This window comes from Chelmon rostratus, chromosome 10 (assembly GCF_017976325.1).
Source record: "Chelmon rostratus isolate fCheRos1 chromosome 10, fCheRos1.pri, whole genome shotgun sequence".
NCBI lineage: Eukaryota > Metazoa > Chordata > Actinopteri > Chaetodontiformes > Chaetodontidae > Chelmon > Chelmon rostratus.
In genome coordinates, this window is record NC_055667.1 from 8,192,267 (window position 1) to 8,212,344 (window position 20,078).

General features: G+C 42.3%; 1 protein-coding gene across 1 annotated transcript in view; it reads left to right on the forward strand.

The window, feature by feature from the left end:
- Positions 1-19,706, forward strand: part of LOC121612407 (copine-9-like) — a 66,621-nt gene extending 46,915 nt beyond the window's left edge. Inside the window, exons 10-21 of the mRNA XM_041945279.1 lie at positions 262-366; positions 2,836-2,877; positions 3,169-3,244; positions 3,823-3,876; positions 4,121-4,182; positions 4,649-4,695; positions 6,505-6,686; positions 7,776-7,903; positions 11,560-11,662; positions 12,493-12,550; positions 15,077-15,150; positions 19,524-19,706. Coding sequence (XP_041801213.1) covers positions 262-366; positions 2,836-2,877; positions 3,169-3,244; positions 3,823-3,876; positions 4,121-4,182; positions 4,649-4,695; positions 6,505-6,686; positions 7,776-7,903; positions 11,560-11,662; positions 12,493-12,550; positions 15,077-15,150; positions 19,524-19,706 — 1,114 coding nt within the window. The remainder of the gene's footprint in view (positions 1-261; positions 367-2,835; positions 2,878-3,168; positions 3,245-3,822; positions 3,877-4,120; positions 4,183-4,648; positions 4,696-6,504; positions 6,687-7,775; positions 7,904-11,559; positions 11,663-12,492; positions 12,551-15,076; positions 15,151-19,523) is intronic.
- The last annotated feature ends 372 nt before the right edge of the window (positions 19,707-20,078 follow it).

Genomic DNA, 20,078 nt, shown 5'->3' on the forward strand with positions numbered 1-20,078 from the left:
CTCAACCTTTAAGACTAATGCCTCATCCTGCTGCTCTGCCTTGGAGAGATGTTTGTCGCAATAAAACGTAATCTGCAATTCTGTCATGTCCCCCAGATACATTTAAGCAGATAGAAAAAAAGACAACAACCTGCAAAACACTCTGTAGCACCGCAAAGGAAGCTGCAGATAAGCGATGTGGGATTATCTTCACAGGTACAATGTGAGCAGTATAAATGTGGTCTGCCTTTAATGGCTTCATGTCTCTTGCTTTGCCGGCAGGTTCACCATCTGCCATAAGACAGAGGTGATCAAGAACACACTGAACCCAGTGTGGCAGCCCTTCACCATCCCTGTCAGAGCTCTCTGCAACGGCGACTATGACAGGTCAGAAAATATTTTGCACAACTCTGTTTCTGTATGCATCCAAATGAAGGGTGAATGAAATGTCATGGTGAGGTATTTAATTACTGTTTAGACACAGAAGAATCACGTATGAAACAGCACAGATGTCACAAGCCACCTCATTTTCACTGCTGTTTACATGAGCGAGCTAAAGTCTGTGTCCTGGAAAAGCACACATCATTTTCTTATTTCTTCTTATTAAATCACGAAGGGAAACAGGCACAGGCAGATTCTTATGTGGATGACATCACCTGTTGCTGGGGCGGTCAGAATAATGCCAGCAGTCGGTCATAGTGTCCCAGGGACCAGCACTGGTGTTATTGAGACTGACTCAGCTTTCGCACAGCACTCTGTTTTACTTTCACACTCAGGTTAGGCTGTGCGAGTGGCTGTGAGAGCCACTTGCTGCCAGGTACACACTGCATACAATAAGTATACAGAGGTGCACACAGTGCCACTTTTGCAAAAATAGGAACTATTATCCTCCACTTATCTTTGTGATATTTTATAGGATTTAGTGACTTACCCCCCCTTTAGACATGGTTTATCTGAATATACTTTTTTTTATGATAGATGAAAGTGATTCTCATGTGATATTAAACCCAAAGGAGTCGCATTTCTTAAGAGGTAGAAAGATAAGGCTAGCATTATCTTTTTTGTCAAAATTTTCATGAAAAGACAATGTTAGTCCAGCTCTCAGTGCTTTTCAACTTATCTTCCCTGTCTGTGGCCCTCTGTCCCAGGGCCTTTCATTCACAAATAAAACCCTATAAAGTTGAGACACTGTTTAAAACATAAGTTAAAAAAAATAAAAAAACAGAGTGCACTGATCCCCAAATCCTTTTTGACATAAATACTATTGAATAGTACAAATAGTATGTGTATGTTAATAGTACAAAGACACGAGACTTAACGATCACACTGATAAACTCTTTTTGTAAGTATGCACTCTTTCTGAATTTGAAGGCTGCAATTCATTCCAAAACAGTTGGGACAGGAGCATGTTTAGCACTGTGTTACATCACCTTTTCTATTAAATTAGCAATAGGTGGTAGGTGAATTCTGTCAGCCAGCGGGTACCATCTCCCAGGAAAATGAAGGCTGACTGGCGATCCAGTCCTCCTGACTCTCCTGGCATCCTCGGCATGGCAGAGGCTTAACTTGCATTTGTAGATGCAGCGATGAAACTGTGTTTACTCATGATGATTTTGCGAAGTGTTTGCAAGCCCACGTCCTTTGCTCCTGTTCCAACTCGTTTGAAACATGTTGCTGCATCAAATTCACAAAAAGCAGATATTTACAAAAATCAATGAAGCTGATGAGGTCAAACATTAAATATACCTTTTTTGTACTGCTTTCAATTGGTTATATGGTTTATTTACATTTTACAGAGAGTCAAAACTATTTCGGATTAGGTATTGTCCTTTAGTTTATGAATACAAGGGCAAGTCATTTTTAGAAAACAGCTTGCTACTAAGTGTCACTACCTTAGTTTCCCCCCATCACCTACAGATTTGAATGAATAGATGCAAATTTGTCTGGTGCGGCATGAAATGAGGCAACCATGTGACTTGGAAATGTTTCACTTCAAGTAAAAAATGAGAGAGATGGGAGGAAAATAGCAAAACCGGAGTTTGTGTTGAGTTCAGTCAGAATTTGTGCTGAAGACAAACAATTAATACAGTTCACACAGTGAACTGTTTGGTGCGTTCACTGCTAGCGCTCTTACAGCTAATATCTTTGCAGTTGATACATTGAAGAAAATTTGCTTCATTTTCTGACTGAACAATCCCACTGAGAGTGAAATCATGCAGCCTTGCCTCTGGTATGTCTCACTAGTTTGCTTTGCAAACGTGTAAATTAGGAGCCACGACTCTCTCCGACATTTTGATTACTTTGTCCCTTGTAGCACTTTGTTTTCGTTTCTAACTGTAATCTGGGAGACAAGCAGCATGCACAAAAAAAATCCCACAATGCCTTGCAAAGCAGGTCACTTGTCCCTCAGAGAACAGCTTCACGGGTCCTCACAGTAAACGACAACTGCAAAGCCCACAGTAGCTATGCTAATGACTAAAATCTGCAATATTTTAACCAAATGAAGCATCACTCATGTAACACAGCCAAACAGTATTTACATATGAAGCATACCTGACTCTTCACGCCTGGCTGGGATATTCATGGTGCTGCATGCAAACGTAAAAGCTTCTATTCACTTTTCTCTCCTCTCTCTGTGGAATTGATGATGTTCACTTGCTGAAAGTAGTCTGAGCATAGATGGGCCTTGAGTTCATAAAACAACCTGTACCTGCTGCACCAATAACCATCCTCAGTGTGACATTATTAAAGCAGTGAAGGTTTAATTAAGCAGAACTTCAGGCAGGGTTTTTATTGACAGCAGATGATCTGGTAAAGAGCAGATCTCAGAAATAAGATATTCTCTGTCTGTTTCAGGACTGTGAAGGTAGATGTCTATGACTGGGATCGAGATGGAAGGTAATAAAATCATCTGTGGAAAACCACTCACTATAACCTTGTGATTCACATTGATGTCTTTCAAATGTCAGAAGAAAATGAAACGCCTCATGTCTGCTCTGTCGGTGAAAATTTGAAGAGTTTCGGTGTCCCACAAAACAACTTATTATGCGGCGAGAGATCAGACAGAACCGGGGAGACTAACAGAAACAAAGAAGGAGAAAAAGCTGTGGATGGAGACAAGCATGTATATCAGATTAGAAAAATGTGTGTTCATGCTTGCCTACATGTGTGGGTGTTGTTTGTCTGCAGCCATGACTTCATTGGCGAGTTCACCACCAGCTACAGAGAGCTGTCTCGGGGGCAGAACCAGTTCAATGTCTACGAGGTGAGACATGACACGGGGGTGGCTTGTTGCTTCTCGTCGCTCTTGTCTTATGAAGACCTCGCGGCTCGAATTTAGGTGATCTGGATGTTTTTCACTTCAGGCTCTCCAAAGGCTGAGAAAACTCTACAACCCCTGCAAACGCTTAGACAACCTTTTTGAAAATGAAGTAATAAAAATTCAGGTGATAAAAATGGCTGCTCTCAAGGTAAAAAAGGCCAAGGAGGGGATTTTACAAACAGATACACTGGTGCATGAATAAATAAAACGCTTTAATCACTGATGGGGCTAAGCAATGACTAACGCTGCCTGTGTGGCCGTTCTTGCTGTTTTGATGACCTGCCTGTACAGATTTTGGATGGATGGATAGTTTAATCTCCACCTCTCCGAGTCCATTTGTATCATCTCGACTCTCTGTACACACACAGCTAAACATGATCTCGGTGTCAATTCACGGGCTGCCGGTATTCTCGGGAATCAGTTGAATTATTCATGTTCGTTATTAACCATCGTTCTGGGGTATGAAGTGGTTTCATGAGTGCCCTCTCAATCACTGACTTACTTTCTTCTATCACCGGCAGGTTTTAAATCCCAAGAAGAAAGGCAAAAAGAAAAAGTACATCAATTCTGGGACTGTGAGTACACCCACCTCTCCCATGTCATTTCTTCTGTATTGCTATTTTATGTCATCTTATATATTTATATAGGTATCATCACCTCTGAAATCTGCTTCCTTTGCTGTCTGGCCACCTGTTTGTCTTCTTCCTTCCCGTCTACCTGGCCCTGGTCCCTTTTCCACCCTCCTCCTCTGTTTATCACTCTGTATGCGTCTTGGTATGTGTGTTTGTGTTTGTGTGTGTGTGTATGTGTGTGTGGCAGGTAACTCTGCTGTCCTTCAAAGTAGAGTCCGAGTACACCTTTGTGGATTTCATCCGAGGAGGGTGAGTGGAATAATAATTACCGTGCTCTCACAGTGAGTGTCAATAGCCACCATTTTGGTTGTTGGTATCTTAGTGTGTGTGTGGAGTTATCTGGAAATACTAGACTGAACTCCCCGAAAGCTCTTTTGTGAGCAACATACTGAATTCATATTGGCTCTGAGGGGGGGCAGTTTTGGGGGAAGTTTACATTGGTAATTCTCTCAGCAAATACCTAATTTATTCAGTTCATTCACTTTTAATTACTGGTTCCATTTGTTGTACCTAATTAGACCTTCAAGATGGGGGAGGGAATATTGTCCCACCATACTAATTAGCCAGTGAACCAGTAAACTCATTATACGGGAGTCCATTGTGTTGGTGTGTGTGTGGGTTGGAGATGCAGTGTGCATGGAGTATTCTGAGGTGTGCGATGCTATTATTGTTTTCCTGTTTTCCCCTCTTTCATTCCCATTTTCTTTGACAACAGGACACAGCTGAACTTCACAGTGGCGATAGACTTCACAGCATCCAACGGTAGGTCACTCGCTGGTGTGTTTCAGACACACGCCGTTGTCTTGGATGTATTTCCATTTATTGTGGCGAGCATGTGTGTATTAGAACACTTCACTGGCTCCCTGCCATCGCAGCACAGATAGACCAGATGTGATCTCTCAACCATTGCGAATTTCCATCATACATAAAACAAGACCCTTGCAGATTGCAGAATGTCCATCCTGCCGGTGATGGATCCGCTGTTTTCCATAACTTTGGGATGACACTGATTCATTGTTCAAAGTCACTGCCTCAGCTGTTGTTCTCACATTGCTGTTTGGGATGCAAACAAGATACAGTCTCTTAATTAGCGAACTTTAGAGGTGTGGCCCAGACGAGTTGTTTCTCCCTGTTTCGAGTCTTTATGCTAAGCTAATTGCCTGCTGGCTCTAGCATTGTATTTACCACAAACATGAGAGCCATATTGGTTTACTTGTCTAAGTCTAATGATTTGATAAATAGTGATAAATTTATGTTTTTTTTTTTATTATTTTGAAGTTCATATGTGTCTGTCCAAGGACAGCAGATGTAAAGCAGCAGCTGGAATTCATTTAAAGTTAATTGTTTTTTTGTACACCATCCTGCATACATTTAATTATCAAACAATGCATTTAAAAGTCATGACTACATTAGAAAAAGAAACATACCTGTATTAGGTCTTGGCCAGTTCAGTTGTACAACCCAGCCTACCAAGTCCAGTAGCTATTTCTCTACTAGACAGTAAAGTACAACTACAGTGTGGTGTACCATCAGGTAGATGACTGGGCCCACTCATGTTTTCCATTTTTCCAACACATTTTGAGACTAGCAGTTACTGTGTGCAGATCCAACATTATATTATGCTGCAGTGATCTGAATGTTGAAAAAAAGTTCAGTTCTAATAATGGTTAAATTCTGAAAATGGTCTAAATGATCAATTTCGACCCAAATTAAGGTTACTGATGCAGACTAGTTGGAAAAGGCTTGAAAAAGATCATTTTGTTAAACAATATTATACTTACTGAGCTGCTAGTGAATGTTTTCAGTTATGACAGGCAGGAAAGGAACTTGTCCCCTTTCCCCCTCTGGAATGCAACACGTGACCTTTATTCATTTTTCATTTACAACCACGACCGTGAATAGATTGTTACATTTAGGCTCTTGTTTTCACGCAGTGGAAAGTGCGGTCGACCGTGCAAGGTGCGCAGGGTGTGGTGAATGCGTTTGGTATTTTCATGGCCGGAGGCAGGCGGTGCACCTGCAGTGCAGTTGGAAGCTATGGGATTAGGAGGAATACATTATCAGTAGATGTGTTAAGAGCAGGCATGTATTGTGGCTAATCAAATCACCCCCCTCCTTTCATTCCCTTTAAAGCAGGGCACCTGTTTCATAATGGAGGAGAGGATCTAGACATGTTTATCCCAACGGGAGAAGTCAGAGTTGGTATTCAGTCAGATCTGGCTTTGTTTTACATTTGTGCTATAATTTTACTGCTTAAAATATAGCAGTTGTGTAAGACATTTACATGATTGCATAAACTATTATTTCCTTTCCTGCAAGTATGACATTAGACTGTAAATACAGCGCAGACATAGTGTGTCTCTATTGCAATTAAAATGCTACTTTATGGAAACCAGTTTGAAAGAAGATGGAACACGCAGTATTTTCCTCGCATGAATCATCTCCTGTGTTCCACTGGTGATGTACTACAGTTTGTGTCTGGCAGGTGAAAACCACACAGAGCGAAGGAGGGAGACATCATTCAGTTCATTGTACTGTGTTTGTGTGTGTGTGTGTGTGTCCTCCATCAAGGTAACCCCTCCCAGCCCACATCCCTCCACTATATGAGTCCCTACCAGATGAACGCATATGCCATGGCCCTGAAAGCAGTGGGTGAGATTATCCAGGACTACGACAGTGACAAGCTCTTTCCTGCCTATGGTTTCGGAGCTAAGCTGCCCCCTGACGGCAAAATCTCCCACGCCTTCCCGCTGGTAAGACGCACACATGCATACGCATTCACAACCGTATGAATTCGCAGCCACGCGCATGCACAGCTCACCCATAGCAGGGTGTGGTTAGGACCAGGAGTTGTCGCTGCGGCAACAGCTGGTCGCACAAGTTGAGAAGTTGGCTCATCTGCCTGCCAGCAGGAACCTCCCAGCACCCCCTCCACTTTGTCCCAGCATCCTCCTGAGGGATCAGGGCAGCCAGTCAGAAACCACTGGATGGCAAACTGAAGTGAAGCCAGTTCTCTCCTTGTGTTATCAAAATCAGTCTGTTTGGGCTGAGTGAAACCAACTTTTAAAATACTGAAAGAATAACGATTAAAGTGGAGATTTTATTAACTTGACACTTTTTTGAAGACTAATGTCAATAGGGTAATTTCTGCTTGGGGTTTTGAGAGCTTGAATTCTTAGTAACAGGAAGCCGGCTTTATTAACTGGGGGCAATGGTGTTTAAACGATTATTCACCAGGCACAGAGTGTCGTTTTTTGGCAAAAAGTGACTAGTATGGGTCGAGTAACTGCTCTGCTGAACATTCTTTCTTAAATACCACTCCTGTGAGTCCCTGTACTTGGGTGTGGTTAAATACTAAATCTCTTTATGTAATGTTTTAAAAGCACCTTAAAACTTTACGACTGTAATTTAACAGACTATTGAGTCATTAATCCCCATCAGTGCCCCCTAGAGTTCACGCTGATTTTGACACCCACGACATGACAAGCAATGAACTTCCACAAACTTACTATCTTATTGTACACGCAAACATGCCCAAAAAATGTCATTACATATTTCTGCATGTATCTGAATTAAGATTAACCACCTGATACTATTTCTTTGTGCACAGTGTATCAGACAATGTTAATTAAGTGGAGATAGAATACATAGCATCAAGTCTATTAGCATATTTAAGACATTTTGAATTGTCTTTGGAAGAACCGTGTAGTTATGTACAGTTATGTCCTCTGGATTGGTGTTTCTTGCTTATTGCACTGCCCTGTTAATCATACTGTTTGTGTACTGGATGTATGAGTGCACACTGTGTGCTTCATTAATGTGCTGTATGCTGTCTGTTGCAGAGCGGTGACAATGAGAGTCCAAACTGTGTGGGCATAGAGGGGGTTCTGGAGGCTTATTTCCAGAGCCTGAGGACGGTGCAGCTGTACGGACCCACCAACTTTGCACCTGTTATCAACAAAGTGGCAAAGTAGGTTTGTGTGTGTGCGCGCGAGTGTGCATGTGTTAGAGTCAGGGTACAATTTGTTTTCTGTCAACCAAACCAAAGCTAGGGATTTTTTTCTTCATTTTGGTATTTACAGGCCTCGATCAAAGCTTTTTAGTGACGTGACTCACAAGAAGCGTTTTCACCAGATTAGAGATTTTGTTTTATTTATGAAACAGCAGGGGGCAAGTCAACATGTGCAGGATAATCCCATCAGCTAGCAATCAGTTAAAGCGTGTCATCAGATTTGAGCAGGACTATTTAAACAGTTATTTTTGGGAAAAGGGGTCATTATTATTACTATTAATTATGGCAGCTTTATATGTTGTTAAACGAGCAAAAAATGAATGCATACAGAGTCAGCAAAAATGAACCAAAATGAGCCTGGTGTCCATAGATACATGAACATGAGATACATCGTCTCAGAGACCTGGCTGAAATGGCAAAGGTATTTAACACACTCTCATATAAAAATATGTTTACAATATTCCCATCTATCACACTAGATGCGAGAGGCATATAAGAGAGCATGATTGGTTTTAAAACACATTACATCTTTCATAAAATGTGTTTTGAATGTGGCATCTGGTATGAAGGCAGTGTTTCCAAATGAAGTTTGCCTTGTAACTTATTCCAGGCCCTGGCTGCAGACTACAAAAATAGAGACACTGGGGAGGATTATTCGTCTTGGAGATGTGATCTGATAGCAGTTCAAAAAAGGAGAAAACATTTTACAAAGGTAGACAAGGAGTTTATGGACTATAGAACGGTTATAAAGATGAAAAGGTACATATAAATCTTCCTCTGTATTTTCAGTGAGGTTTATAACAGGACACCTAAATCACAGTGAAGAGTTCATGATCCAATATTCCAAATAAAACTTAGAGATTTTTAACCAAGCCTACGTGAGTGAGCCTGATCCAAACTTGTGGGGTGTCATGTAATCCAGAACAGATAAATATGGACGAAATTAGATTTTTTTTCTAATTAGGGCATACATATTTCAAGATATCTGGAATCTTTTTAATTCAATTCAAGCTACTGTTTAAAGAGTAATGGTCTATATCTTTTGCACAGGATGGGCATGATTTCTATAATAAATTAGGATGTTTGTACATTCAAAGTTCATTTTAACTTATAAAATGATACTTGTAGTTTGTGAAAGGTAAGCCGGAGGTCAGCGAGCTAGACATGTGCAGATAACTGTATCATCTGCATAGAAATGAATCTGCCGGCTGGATGTTCCTGCCTTTCTTGTTTATAAGAATGAGACAAACATAACAGGTGGCAGTATATAGAGCCTTGCAGTACAGCTTTTGTGATCTTTAGGACTTTGGATTTACAATCACCAACATTAACTCTTTGTATTCTGTCTGCTGCAGTAATTGACTGCATTGATTAGTTAATTACTGATTTTTGATGGCGATTGGTCCCGGTAATTTTGTACACTTACGACTATTTTTGCGTTTGAAACAAGAGATATGACTTATGGCCAAAAGGAGGAGGAGGAGGAGAAAAAACATCAGAACCACAACCAGCAACTAGTACTCTTTATCCTCCACGGCTAGTCGATGGCCAGTGGCCAGGTACAGGAATGAATTGATTGATCTCCGTCTGCTTTTGCACCATAAAGCTAAAACCTACTTTAATGACCTACTTTAAACATTACTTTAATGTTTAAACCAGGCATGTCAAACTGATTCCATAAAGGTCAATAAAACATAAAAAAGATTCTGCTGCCACAGGTTATTCCATGTCTTTGTTAGACATGGATTTACCTGGTTGTTAGACCAGATAAGTGTTTGACATTTTAGCCCCCGTGTCACTGCACAGAATTATCAGTTGTCAGTTTTTTATCCCACCTTATGTTTGACACCAATATGTCAAGCGGCAAGAGGCACAGAGGTGGCATACAGATCATCCGCTGAAAAAACAAAACACACAGGAGGATAGAGGTGCAAACACACACACACACACACACATACAGGCTCGCTATTACATAAGGCTATATTCCATACAGGTGCACATACACATGCACATACTGTATATACACACACACACACACACACACACACACAAAGACATAGACTCATAGATCAATGTTGTGTTCAGCCAGGTGGAACAGCTAAATCACTGGTATTAGATTCTGTCTCCTTGCAATAAATGGACAAACAGCAGGTGAAGGACAGATAAACACACACACACACACACACACACACACACACACACACACCTACGTGTTGAAACAGTCCTTCAAACTCATCTGGCATCATATCAAGCCAGAGCTGATATTTGGCAATGTGGACGTATTAATTTGTTTTTTTCATTGAACCCCATGCTGGAAAGGGAATGAAGTGCGGCGGAAAAACAACAAGCAAGGTCACATGATTTTTCTTCTTGCCATGTTTTCAGGTGCTTGTTATTTTTGAAGGGTCTCTCTTTTGCTCAAGGTTCTACTTTTAGGTCGTAAACAACTCAGAGATCTGGTGTGGAAGAACAAAGGGGTTGCCATGGTGTGCAGCAGGGGATCAAATCCATTTTAACTGAGGTTTTATGTTTATATGTTTTAGATCAAAAGGTATTTGATTTCAGAGATTCCATATTGTAATATTTGTTATATGTTAAAATATATAATCACTTAAACAAACAATAATCCAGCCAGATCATCCAAACAGGCATATTTCAGTTATAATGCCAGTGTTCTAAACGAATGGATGTATTGGTCTACACAATCCACAGCAAAAAATAAACATGATAGATAGGACACTATGAGTCATGTGCTGCTTGTCATGAATACAAACTGTCACAGGTAAATAATGAGTTATCATTGCATTTGATGTGGTTTAGAGAAACACTGTATTTAAAAAGTGTTGGAGTCAACCAGAGCATGATAGCTGTGTTTTAGTGAGACTACGAGGACAAACAGAACTAAAAGGCCCAATCAGAATGATTTTGCCCCACCCAGACTTGAAATCCTGGCACCGTGCATGGTGCCTACAGGAGTTACTGATGCTAAGCTGTGACTGGACAGATGCTGTTCATAGGAGGGACTCGGTCAAGGACCAATAATGGAGAGCTAGTTGACCACGAAACAATGAAAATCAGAATGCCACGTCTAAAGTTTATAGCCTGATTATCCGTAATGGCCTAAGTTGTACATAGTGTTTTGGCCAGTGTTCAGTTATTGTTTCTTTTGCTCGGTACAAACAGCGTAGGCTGATTTGTGTCTTGTGGTAGCATCCACAGATACAGCCAAAGGGTTTGCTACACTTTCACCTGTGAAGACAGTGATGTCATCATGGAGCCAGAGCATCTTCCCAGAGTCATTTACATTTCAGCATCCAGAGGGCAGAAAGGAGACAAGACAAGGCCATGCAAGTGAAGGTCAAAGGGTCAGACAAATGAGTTGCATTGTGTTGTACCATCAGGGCTTCACTCAGCCTGAGCCTCTGTAGACTGAGGAATAATGTATGAGGCCGACGGGTGTGCTTTGTGTCTGCCTTAGGAGTCTGTTAGTCAGGTGCATAGACAGAATGTAAACTTTAATCTGGGTACGTTTTCTCTCTCTCTCTCTCTGTGTGTGTGTGTGTGTGTGTGTGTGTGTGTGTGTGCGCGTGCGTGCGTGCGTGCACGTTCCCCAGCTGTGCAGCAGAGATTACAGATGGCTCCCAGTACTTTGTCCTGTTGATGATCACAGATGGAGTGATATCTGACATGGTCCAGACCAAAGAGGCTGTGGTCAATGTGGGTAAACACACACACACACGCACACACACACACACACACACACACACACACACACAGAAGGATAGGAGTACTTTTCCCTCAGTCACTCCATCTTCTTGTCTTTTACGAGCGGTGCAGTGATCTTTGATGTCTGGATAAAACAGCTTGCTGTGTCTCAGCAATCAGCATTGTGTGAAAAGCAATACCTCAGAAAAAAAGGAGAAAAACAAAAAAACAACTCAGATTTTCTCATCATGGTTCAAGTCAAGGAGAGGAAAAGACATTTTTTCTCTCAGTTTGACTGATCTCACTTTTATGGAGTAATCAATAGTTGGTTCAGTAACCTGTCAAATGAATGTACGAGAGGTGTCTGATCCACTTAGGTTGGTTCTGAGTGATTTCTCTCATGACAGACGGTGTAGAATATTAAAACTGAAGTTGTTTGTCATTTTCTCCCTCCTAATTATCTTACATGTGCAGTGTAGAATAAACTTAGGTGAAGTCTCAGATGTTTGCTTTAAATCACCCATGTCATACTTGGTCTTGTATTCTTCAGGTGCACAACATATGAGCTTAAGGTTTGTAGGATAAAGGAAACATTCATGTCCCATAGACCCCTCAGCTGTAAGCATGGGACACTGGATCAGGTTATAAGGCTCAAATTCCAGATTAGAATAAAAAAAAGAGCAAGTTTGCACTGGTTTCATTTATTTTTGTAAGCTAATGCTCACTGAACCAACAGACCCGATCTCTCTTTAAAGCTCAGTTATTCTCCCAAAGCTTATAAATGTCTCAATGCACCTTCAGGGTCTAATGAATCTACTGAACTGATTGCTCTTTCTATACAGGCAGCATCACTCCCCCTTTCCATAATTATCGTGGGTGTTGGACCAGCTGAGTTTGATGGTGAGTGCTCCATTTTGGTAAAAGGTCTTGAATTTTTCATGTCAGCATGAATAAACATGACAGAGTAGAGGAGGGTCGTGTATTAACATCTGATAGATGAAGAAGTTTGATAAACTGAACTTCTTCCTCATTCCAATGCTGGATGCTCATTGCTTGTTATGGAGGATGGACCGGTATCAATGCCACCTCAGAGTGACTCCTTTAGCGCGACCTCTGTCATTATTCGTCTACATAAGAAAGAGGAAGCAAACACACATTTTTTCTTCAGAATCAGATTTTTGTATTTGAGAATAACTGAATGCACAGTATCAAATATGTGAGGCAACTGATCTTTGTCCATTTTCTAGCAGATATGGAGCAACATTAACATTCAACAAGTCGTGCTTGTGTCCACCTGTTTGACATGACAGCTGTCACTGCCGTAAAACAACCCAAGAGCTAAATAAAATAAATAAATAACCTAAAAGACCAGATTAAAACAATAACTTAATGAAATTTACATATCAAGATGCTCAAATTAATGCGTAACCTTGGCTGGGGTTACTTGGAACTTCCCCAAATCCAACAAAAGGCAGGATAGAGCTGCTAACGTGGCCCTTAACTGTGGTCCTGTAGCATCAAGAACTGCTTTCCACACAGCTTATATTGATGTGTCCCTTGGCCTTGAAAGTATCATTTGGTTATCAGGGTAGATAGTCAGTTACTTAGCTGCACGTGCTAACATCAGCAGATTACATTGGAGCAGATAAACTGTTTAGTCTGTTCCTTCCATTTAAAAAAGTTTCACTCTTACTTGAGCCCCATGCACATGGCTTCAGCGTGTGATTGACAGGCCAGTCGTGCTCAGGTATGATTGCTAAGCTACGATTGGACATTGCTTTCGGGGAAAGGGTTCAGGTAGGTCACATTTATCAAACTGATTCCATAAAGGGCCGTGTGGCTGCTGGTTTTTGTTCCAACCAAAGAGGCACACACCAGGCCAATCAATCAACATCAAGGGATCATTAGTTATCAGCTGAAGACTGAGATCAGCTGATTAATTGAGTCCAGCCTGGTGTGCTCCTCCTTGGTTGGAATGAAAACCTGCAGCCACACGGCCCTTTATGGAATAGTTTGACATACCTGAGGTAGTTGATGATTCAGTTAAAGCTCTCCTGTCCACAGTTAATGTTTGGTAATCATTGGTATTCCTGACAAAAGGCTGAATGTGTTTACTAGCCCATAAACAATAGGGGGATGCCGCCGGTGGTCAGGGTCTCTGCAGTGCACCTTTCAAGGCATGTAGCTGAACAGAATTTGATAGCCAACGACAGGAAGCGGCGGCCATGGGAGGCAACGTGCACTGAATACGAGTGAAATGTAAGCAGTCTTAATTCAATTCGGTGCAGTTCAACAACCTTGACACTGCAAAGACTATACGCGATGTTTTAAACGAAAGGCTGCGTTCGACTTTGGCCTTGACTTTTCTTGGCTCGATGTGGTTCTCGTGAGCAAAGAGGAAACCATTATAGCGACTCTATCATAATCGATTCTGTGCATACACCGGCTTGCCGTTCCCTTCCTGGGAGAGCCGCTGCAGAAAGTCAATGCAGTCAAGTGTGCAGGCATCTTACAGCCCACAGATCAATGACTTTTCAGTCGGGACTGTTTGTGTTTGTGTGTGTGTGTGTGTGTGTGTGTGTTCGCACGTGTGCGTGTCTGTGTATGTGTGCAGTCTGTTACTGCTCAGCAGGGCGTGACGACTTATGCCTCATCATTGTGGTGGATGGGCCCATCATTTTCTAGTAGTTTATGCAATTGAATGGTGGGATTGGTGGTGAAAGCAGTCAGGCATGTTATGGGGTCACAAGGTCACGCTGGCTTAATAGCACCTGAAAGTGTTTGTGTGTGTGTGTGTGTGTCTGTGTCCGTGTGTGTCTACACCTCATTGCCAGGTCTAATTTCCTCTGATTGTTATTTTCTACAGTCTGTGCACTCCATTTCTGAACACGAGTGTTTTTAAGCGCTGAGCATGTCAGTAATCTGCTGTCAGTTCTGCTGTTTGTCCACTAATGCTTCCCTGATTTGACCCCACGCTGTGCTCAGCCCCCTTTCCGTGGCGGCGCCATACATCCCGGCTCTTTCCTGTCCTTGTCAGAGCGACTCCAGTTGCAGGATACCCAGGTTCTGCTTTTGAAAACAGCTCAGGATGACTCTGAATCTCCCTCAGAGCGCCTTAGGTGAAATGACTGAAAGTGTTCCCGCAGCCACACGTTTAAGCTATTGAGTGTTCACCATGAGTGACCAGAATTACTTTGATTTTCTGACCTGCAGTGTAATTGCGCATCCTTTTTTCTTAAGGAAAAATAAAGTGTCCTAACCACTCTGTGCTGAATACCTGTTCTTTCTCTTCATGCTGTGCTCCATGAAAGCACTCACGCTACAGTATGAAAATACAAAGAAACATCCTGTACCTTCTTTACGCTCTCTCTCTTAATGCTCCTAGCATTAAGTCATGCTCTCTCTGTCGCTTTGCTACCCTTTCAGCCATGGAGGAGCTGGACGGGGACGAGGTGAGAGTGTCCTCCAGAGGACGTCTTGCTGAGAGAGACATTGTGCAGGTACTCATAATTCTGTTTAACTTCACATATGAGACGTGAGCTCACATTCATAACATACTCGAACACGCCGGGGGGATTGCCTCATACAATATACATTACTCAATCTATAGTTGGCCACAATAGACTCAGGGTCTTGCTCTCTGATTCTGGTTTCACTTGTCCACACAGCTCAAAAGTCCATCTGACAAGAAAAAAAAAAAAATCTTCAGTTACCTACTACATGTTTTTTACTCCTAAACAGGTTCAATGTAAAAGCCTAACAAAGAGTGCATACAGTCTCATACACGTAACCACATTGTGTTTTTTTTTAAAGGATTTTTCTTTGTACATTGCAGAGTGTTGTGCAGAGTAATAGATTATTTGATACTTTGTCAAACAAGCCATATGATTGTTGATCTGCCACCTGTGTGGTTTGAGTAGGTTTAAGCCATTTGGACCATTCAGCCCGCATTTCACCGAATATAACATAACTCACTGTTTGATGATCAGAAAAATGCTGAAGAATGAATGTGTGAGAAGAATGAAAGGACAGTGTCATTTACTGTCCGGCATCAATGCCTGAATGTGTGTTGTATAACAGCAGTTGGTGTGTGTGTTCTGGAGTGAGGGAGGAAAAAGGAAACGGAGCGCTGTGCTGTGTTAACGTCTCCTGCAGTGGAGAATGCTGCCCGTGCTGCAGCGGTGCCGGGGAAACCCATCATTATCCTCAACCCGACATGGTGCAGATGTTTCGAAACGAAACAAAATCATTTGTATCTGCCATAAAACTGGATCTAATAACACAGAGTAGGTCAGAAACCTTCTGCTGCGGAGCTTTGAGGACTTCCTCTCTTCAACGTGAACTCAGGATTTCAACAGCTGTGGTCATGTGATCATTTTTACTACACAGGGGATGGGACTCAAATCTCTCAACACAAGTTGATCATGTATTATACATGCGATTATTAGAGCTAAGAAATATGTTTATAGAAGTTAGTTAATTTAAACACAAGATACTTGTGCTCAAAAAGAGGATTCATTCTCAGTGAAGAACCTTGGAGCTCTAATCTGCCTCTATACCTGCCAAAGAGCAGTGATTCCTAACACGTCTCTGGGGGTCATCAGGTGGAAACCTCCCTTCAACAGTGTTTCGCCTACTTAGTCCCACTACACCTCCAGGAGGTTAGGCAGTGAACTCCGGCGTCCCAGAGTCACCCCCCCAGTGCCAGTTCACACTGCTCCTACACAATCCAAACAGCACCGCCACGTTCAACTGACCCAGAGATGCTCCAGGTAGTGGCCAGTACCGATGCTACCATTTAACTATTGCTAATGCTACTGCTAACCGCTAGGAAGAACAGAAGAAGACAATACAGTTCCGATGCTACCATTTAGCTAATGTTATGTGCTAACCGCTACCTGCTAAGAGGAACAGAAGAAGACAATAACGCTAGATTCACCTATACTGTTAATGTTAATTGCTAGCTACCAATACTAACTGCTAAGATACTATCATACTCTCACCGCTTTAGCTATTGTTAGCTGCTACAATGCTACCACAGGCCTAGATGCCACATGTAACTGCCGATTGCCACACTACCATCATCTACCCCTGCCTCTCACCAACTGCACCAAGAAAAAGCGGGGTGGGAATACAAACCCTGGTTCGGGTAGGGGATAGAAAATAAAGAGGTAGAGTCAAAAGATGAAAGTAGGGATTGGATACAGACCCTTGTTCGGGTAGGGGGTGGAAAATTTAGAAGGTGCTGAAGGTGGAGGCCTAAACCACAGACTAGATTTAACAGCCTCTTCTAACATTTCCTTCAAGAAGCAGCAAACCCTACCATTTCCTTCAAAAAGCAAACAGAGCAGGAAAACAAACCCTAACATTTCCTTCAAGAAGCAGACAAAACAGGAAAACAACCAAAAAGATCAAAAAACAAGCCAACTCTGTGTCTTACCACGCAAACTCACCTGAACAGGCCGCATGGTCCCAAAGAGAGACTCTAGCTGGCCACACCACCACCTTATCTAAACTTCCTGGTTCTCTTCCTATTGGCAGAGCGAGAAGATGGGGTGGGGAAAGCAGAGCAGAGGAGAGGTGTCTTGTTCAGACTTTAACCTCTTCTCTTGCCGGGTTAGGCATGCATGTCCTCTGCCTGCCCCCCCACTGTCCCTATTTCACCCCCCAACTACTATTATTTCTCCTGATCCATATCCACTGACTAGACCTAGCAGCCTCATCTGACATCTCCCTCACTGTCTTTCTTAAATTTTGCCCATGCACTCCCAGCTCCCTCAACAGTGAAAGAGAAAAATTTTGAATGGCCACTTTAAAAACTGGCCAAACAAAGCGAAGACATTTCTTCCTAAGTCTGCTCTTAAAGACACTTCATCCATTATTATCTTTAGACTCAACGAGAGGGAGCAGCTCTTCCTTTCTATCGGTTAGCAGTGAGTTTTATAAAGAGCGAGCAGTAACCTCATCAGGGACAGATAAAACCACCAGTGCGAACAGAAAACTGACTTTCAGAGACATGTGTGAGAATACAAAGAAGAAGCAAATACAGCTGCCCCTGATAACAATGTATTATTGGATTTTGGTATTGTGTTTAGAAGATTGGCCATTCAGCTGGCGGAGCATAAGGTGCGATGATAAATGAGCACTTACAATGATGAGTGTGTAGCGTCTGGACGTTGAGAGGAGGCATGTGAGTGTATAAGACTGCAGAAATGTAATTCTAGCGTGGCAATGACCGTTTATTGCAAAAGAAGTTATCATTTCAACGTTAGCATCATATTAATGGGCTACAGTCATAAATTAATCATTATATATGCCAACATACTTAAAATGTTTGACTTAATGGCTTTGTCAGGGAAACGACGGCCGTGTGAAACATCATTGTAATAAGCTTGACCCCACACCAGGCTAATAACTGGATCATTCCTGCTTTCATTCTCAAGCAGTATTGATATTGCTATCGTGCTCTCACAGTGCCGTCCCTCCACTTTGTTTCGCTGACAGCAGTAATCACATTTGCATGCTCACAGGAGTCCTTTGATTGCCTTTATCCTTATTATGGCACTAATTCAATCAGGATGTTTACAGAAACAAAGTTCACGCACTTTACACTTCCATGCATTCTTGTTGTTGATGTTTCAGTATGATGAGTGCCGTCAGTGCAGTGGCATCGATTATTTTTCTCCTGTAATACGTTACCTGTGTGCTGCAAACTGAGGGACAGTTGTTTTAAAGTGTTACTTTGACTTGACTTTTATCTATTTACACGTGAGCAGCTTGTGTTGCTGGAGATGTGTGCCTGACTATAGGTGTGTGTTAAGTACAGTTTTCTTGCAATGTAGTGATTACCAAAGTACATATGTTAATACTCTTAAATTTGTCTTGATTGCATCTGCACTAGGCATATCTAAATGTACATGCTAAATGGATCATAATGGTATATAGTTTGATATACAGCCTGTCTGAAGAGGAATGAAGGAGCTGGAGTTGGAATGACGTGAGCTGACCAGGCCCCTGCATCTCTGCTGCAGGCTCCAGCCAGCATTAGCCATTACTAGCTTTTACACCCGGATCTCCCATCAAACTGTCAGGGGTCAAGTCGCATTGTAGCTAATGTGGGTGCCAGGTTGAAGAACGCACTGAATGAAAAAGATAAAACAAAAAAAAGACAAAAGACAAAAAAAACAAAAAAACAATTTGAATATGTCAACTTGGTCCATGGCAAATTGGAATGGACCAATATGATTAACAGATATATTGATAACATATCTGTATGTCATGTGTATTTAATTATTTATTCATGACTTAATTATGATCCCTTATGAGCAAAGAAAGAACAAAATGCAGTTCAGTACATCTTGTATTGAAGGAGACAGTTTCAGTGAGCTCAGGTCATCCATGCACACTTCATGGTGCAGGGCTTTCATCAATGCCACCCGCATGTCTGAATGTGTGACCGCCCAGAACAACGACACCTGTGAGAGAACAGGAATCAAAGAGTTCCAGCACAATGTCTGGTCACCCTATGGCCGCATAAATCGCCATTTAATGAGAGATGAAACTGTCGAGGAAATGAAAGTGGGGACTCACTGTGAGAGGTGGGGGCGCTCGTGATGCTCATTAATTAAAGCTTCAATGGCAAGACAGGTTTTAAACTCCATCGCTGGTGCAGCCCGAGTGTTTTTTAACAGACACATGAAGCCAGCGATGTTATGTACTTCATGTCTGAAACATTAACATTCTGATTTTTATTCATTATTTATTTATATGATAGATGTTATCAGTCTCACAGCCGCTTCTGTCTATCTATCTATCTATCGAGAGAGAGAGATACTGTATATTAAAATCTACACTCATGTCCCCCCGCTTCCAGTTTGTTCCATTCAGAGACTACATCGACAGATCTGGCAACCAGGTCCTCAGCATGGCCCGGCTGGCTAAGGACGTCCTCGCCGAGATCCCCGACCAGCTGCTGTCTTTCATGAAGAGCCGGGGAGTTGAACCGCGACCGGCCCTCTCCTCCTCGCCGCTACCGGAGCTGCACCACCACATCTGACCCCCACACAGCCACCCGTCGCCGCCTCTCCCACCCTGACTCTCCACCGTCCCCCCTCTGCTTATCTACGCTCACCTCCCGTACGGTTATTTGTCACTTTGAAGGAGCAGAAGGATCTGCCCTCTTCCCCTCTTATCACCGGTGAAGTCAACAGGCACATCGCAGGGACGCAGTGGCCGCTCATCCCTGACTCACCCGCTGCTGTACCTCATCTTCTCCTCTCTGACTCACCCAGTTATATAGCGTTACTCTTCATTTACTGTATGGAAGAACAATGAGACTGAAGCATGACCGTCCCTCTCCTCCCACTGACTATCATTGGAAGCTTTGGCTTCTTGAATCCCACCTCACCCGGCACAAAAAGTTTTTACA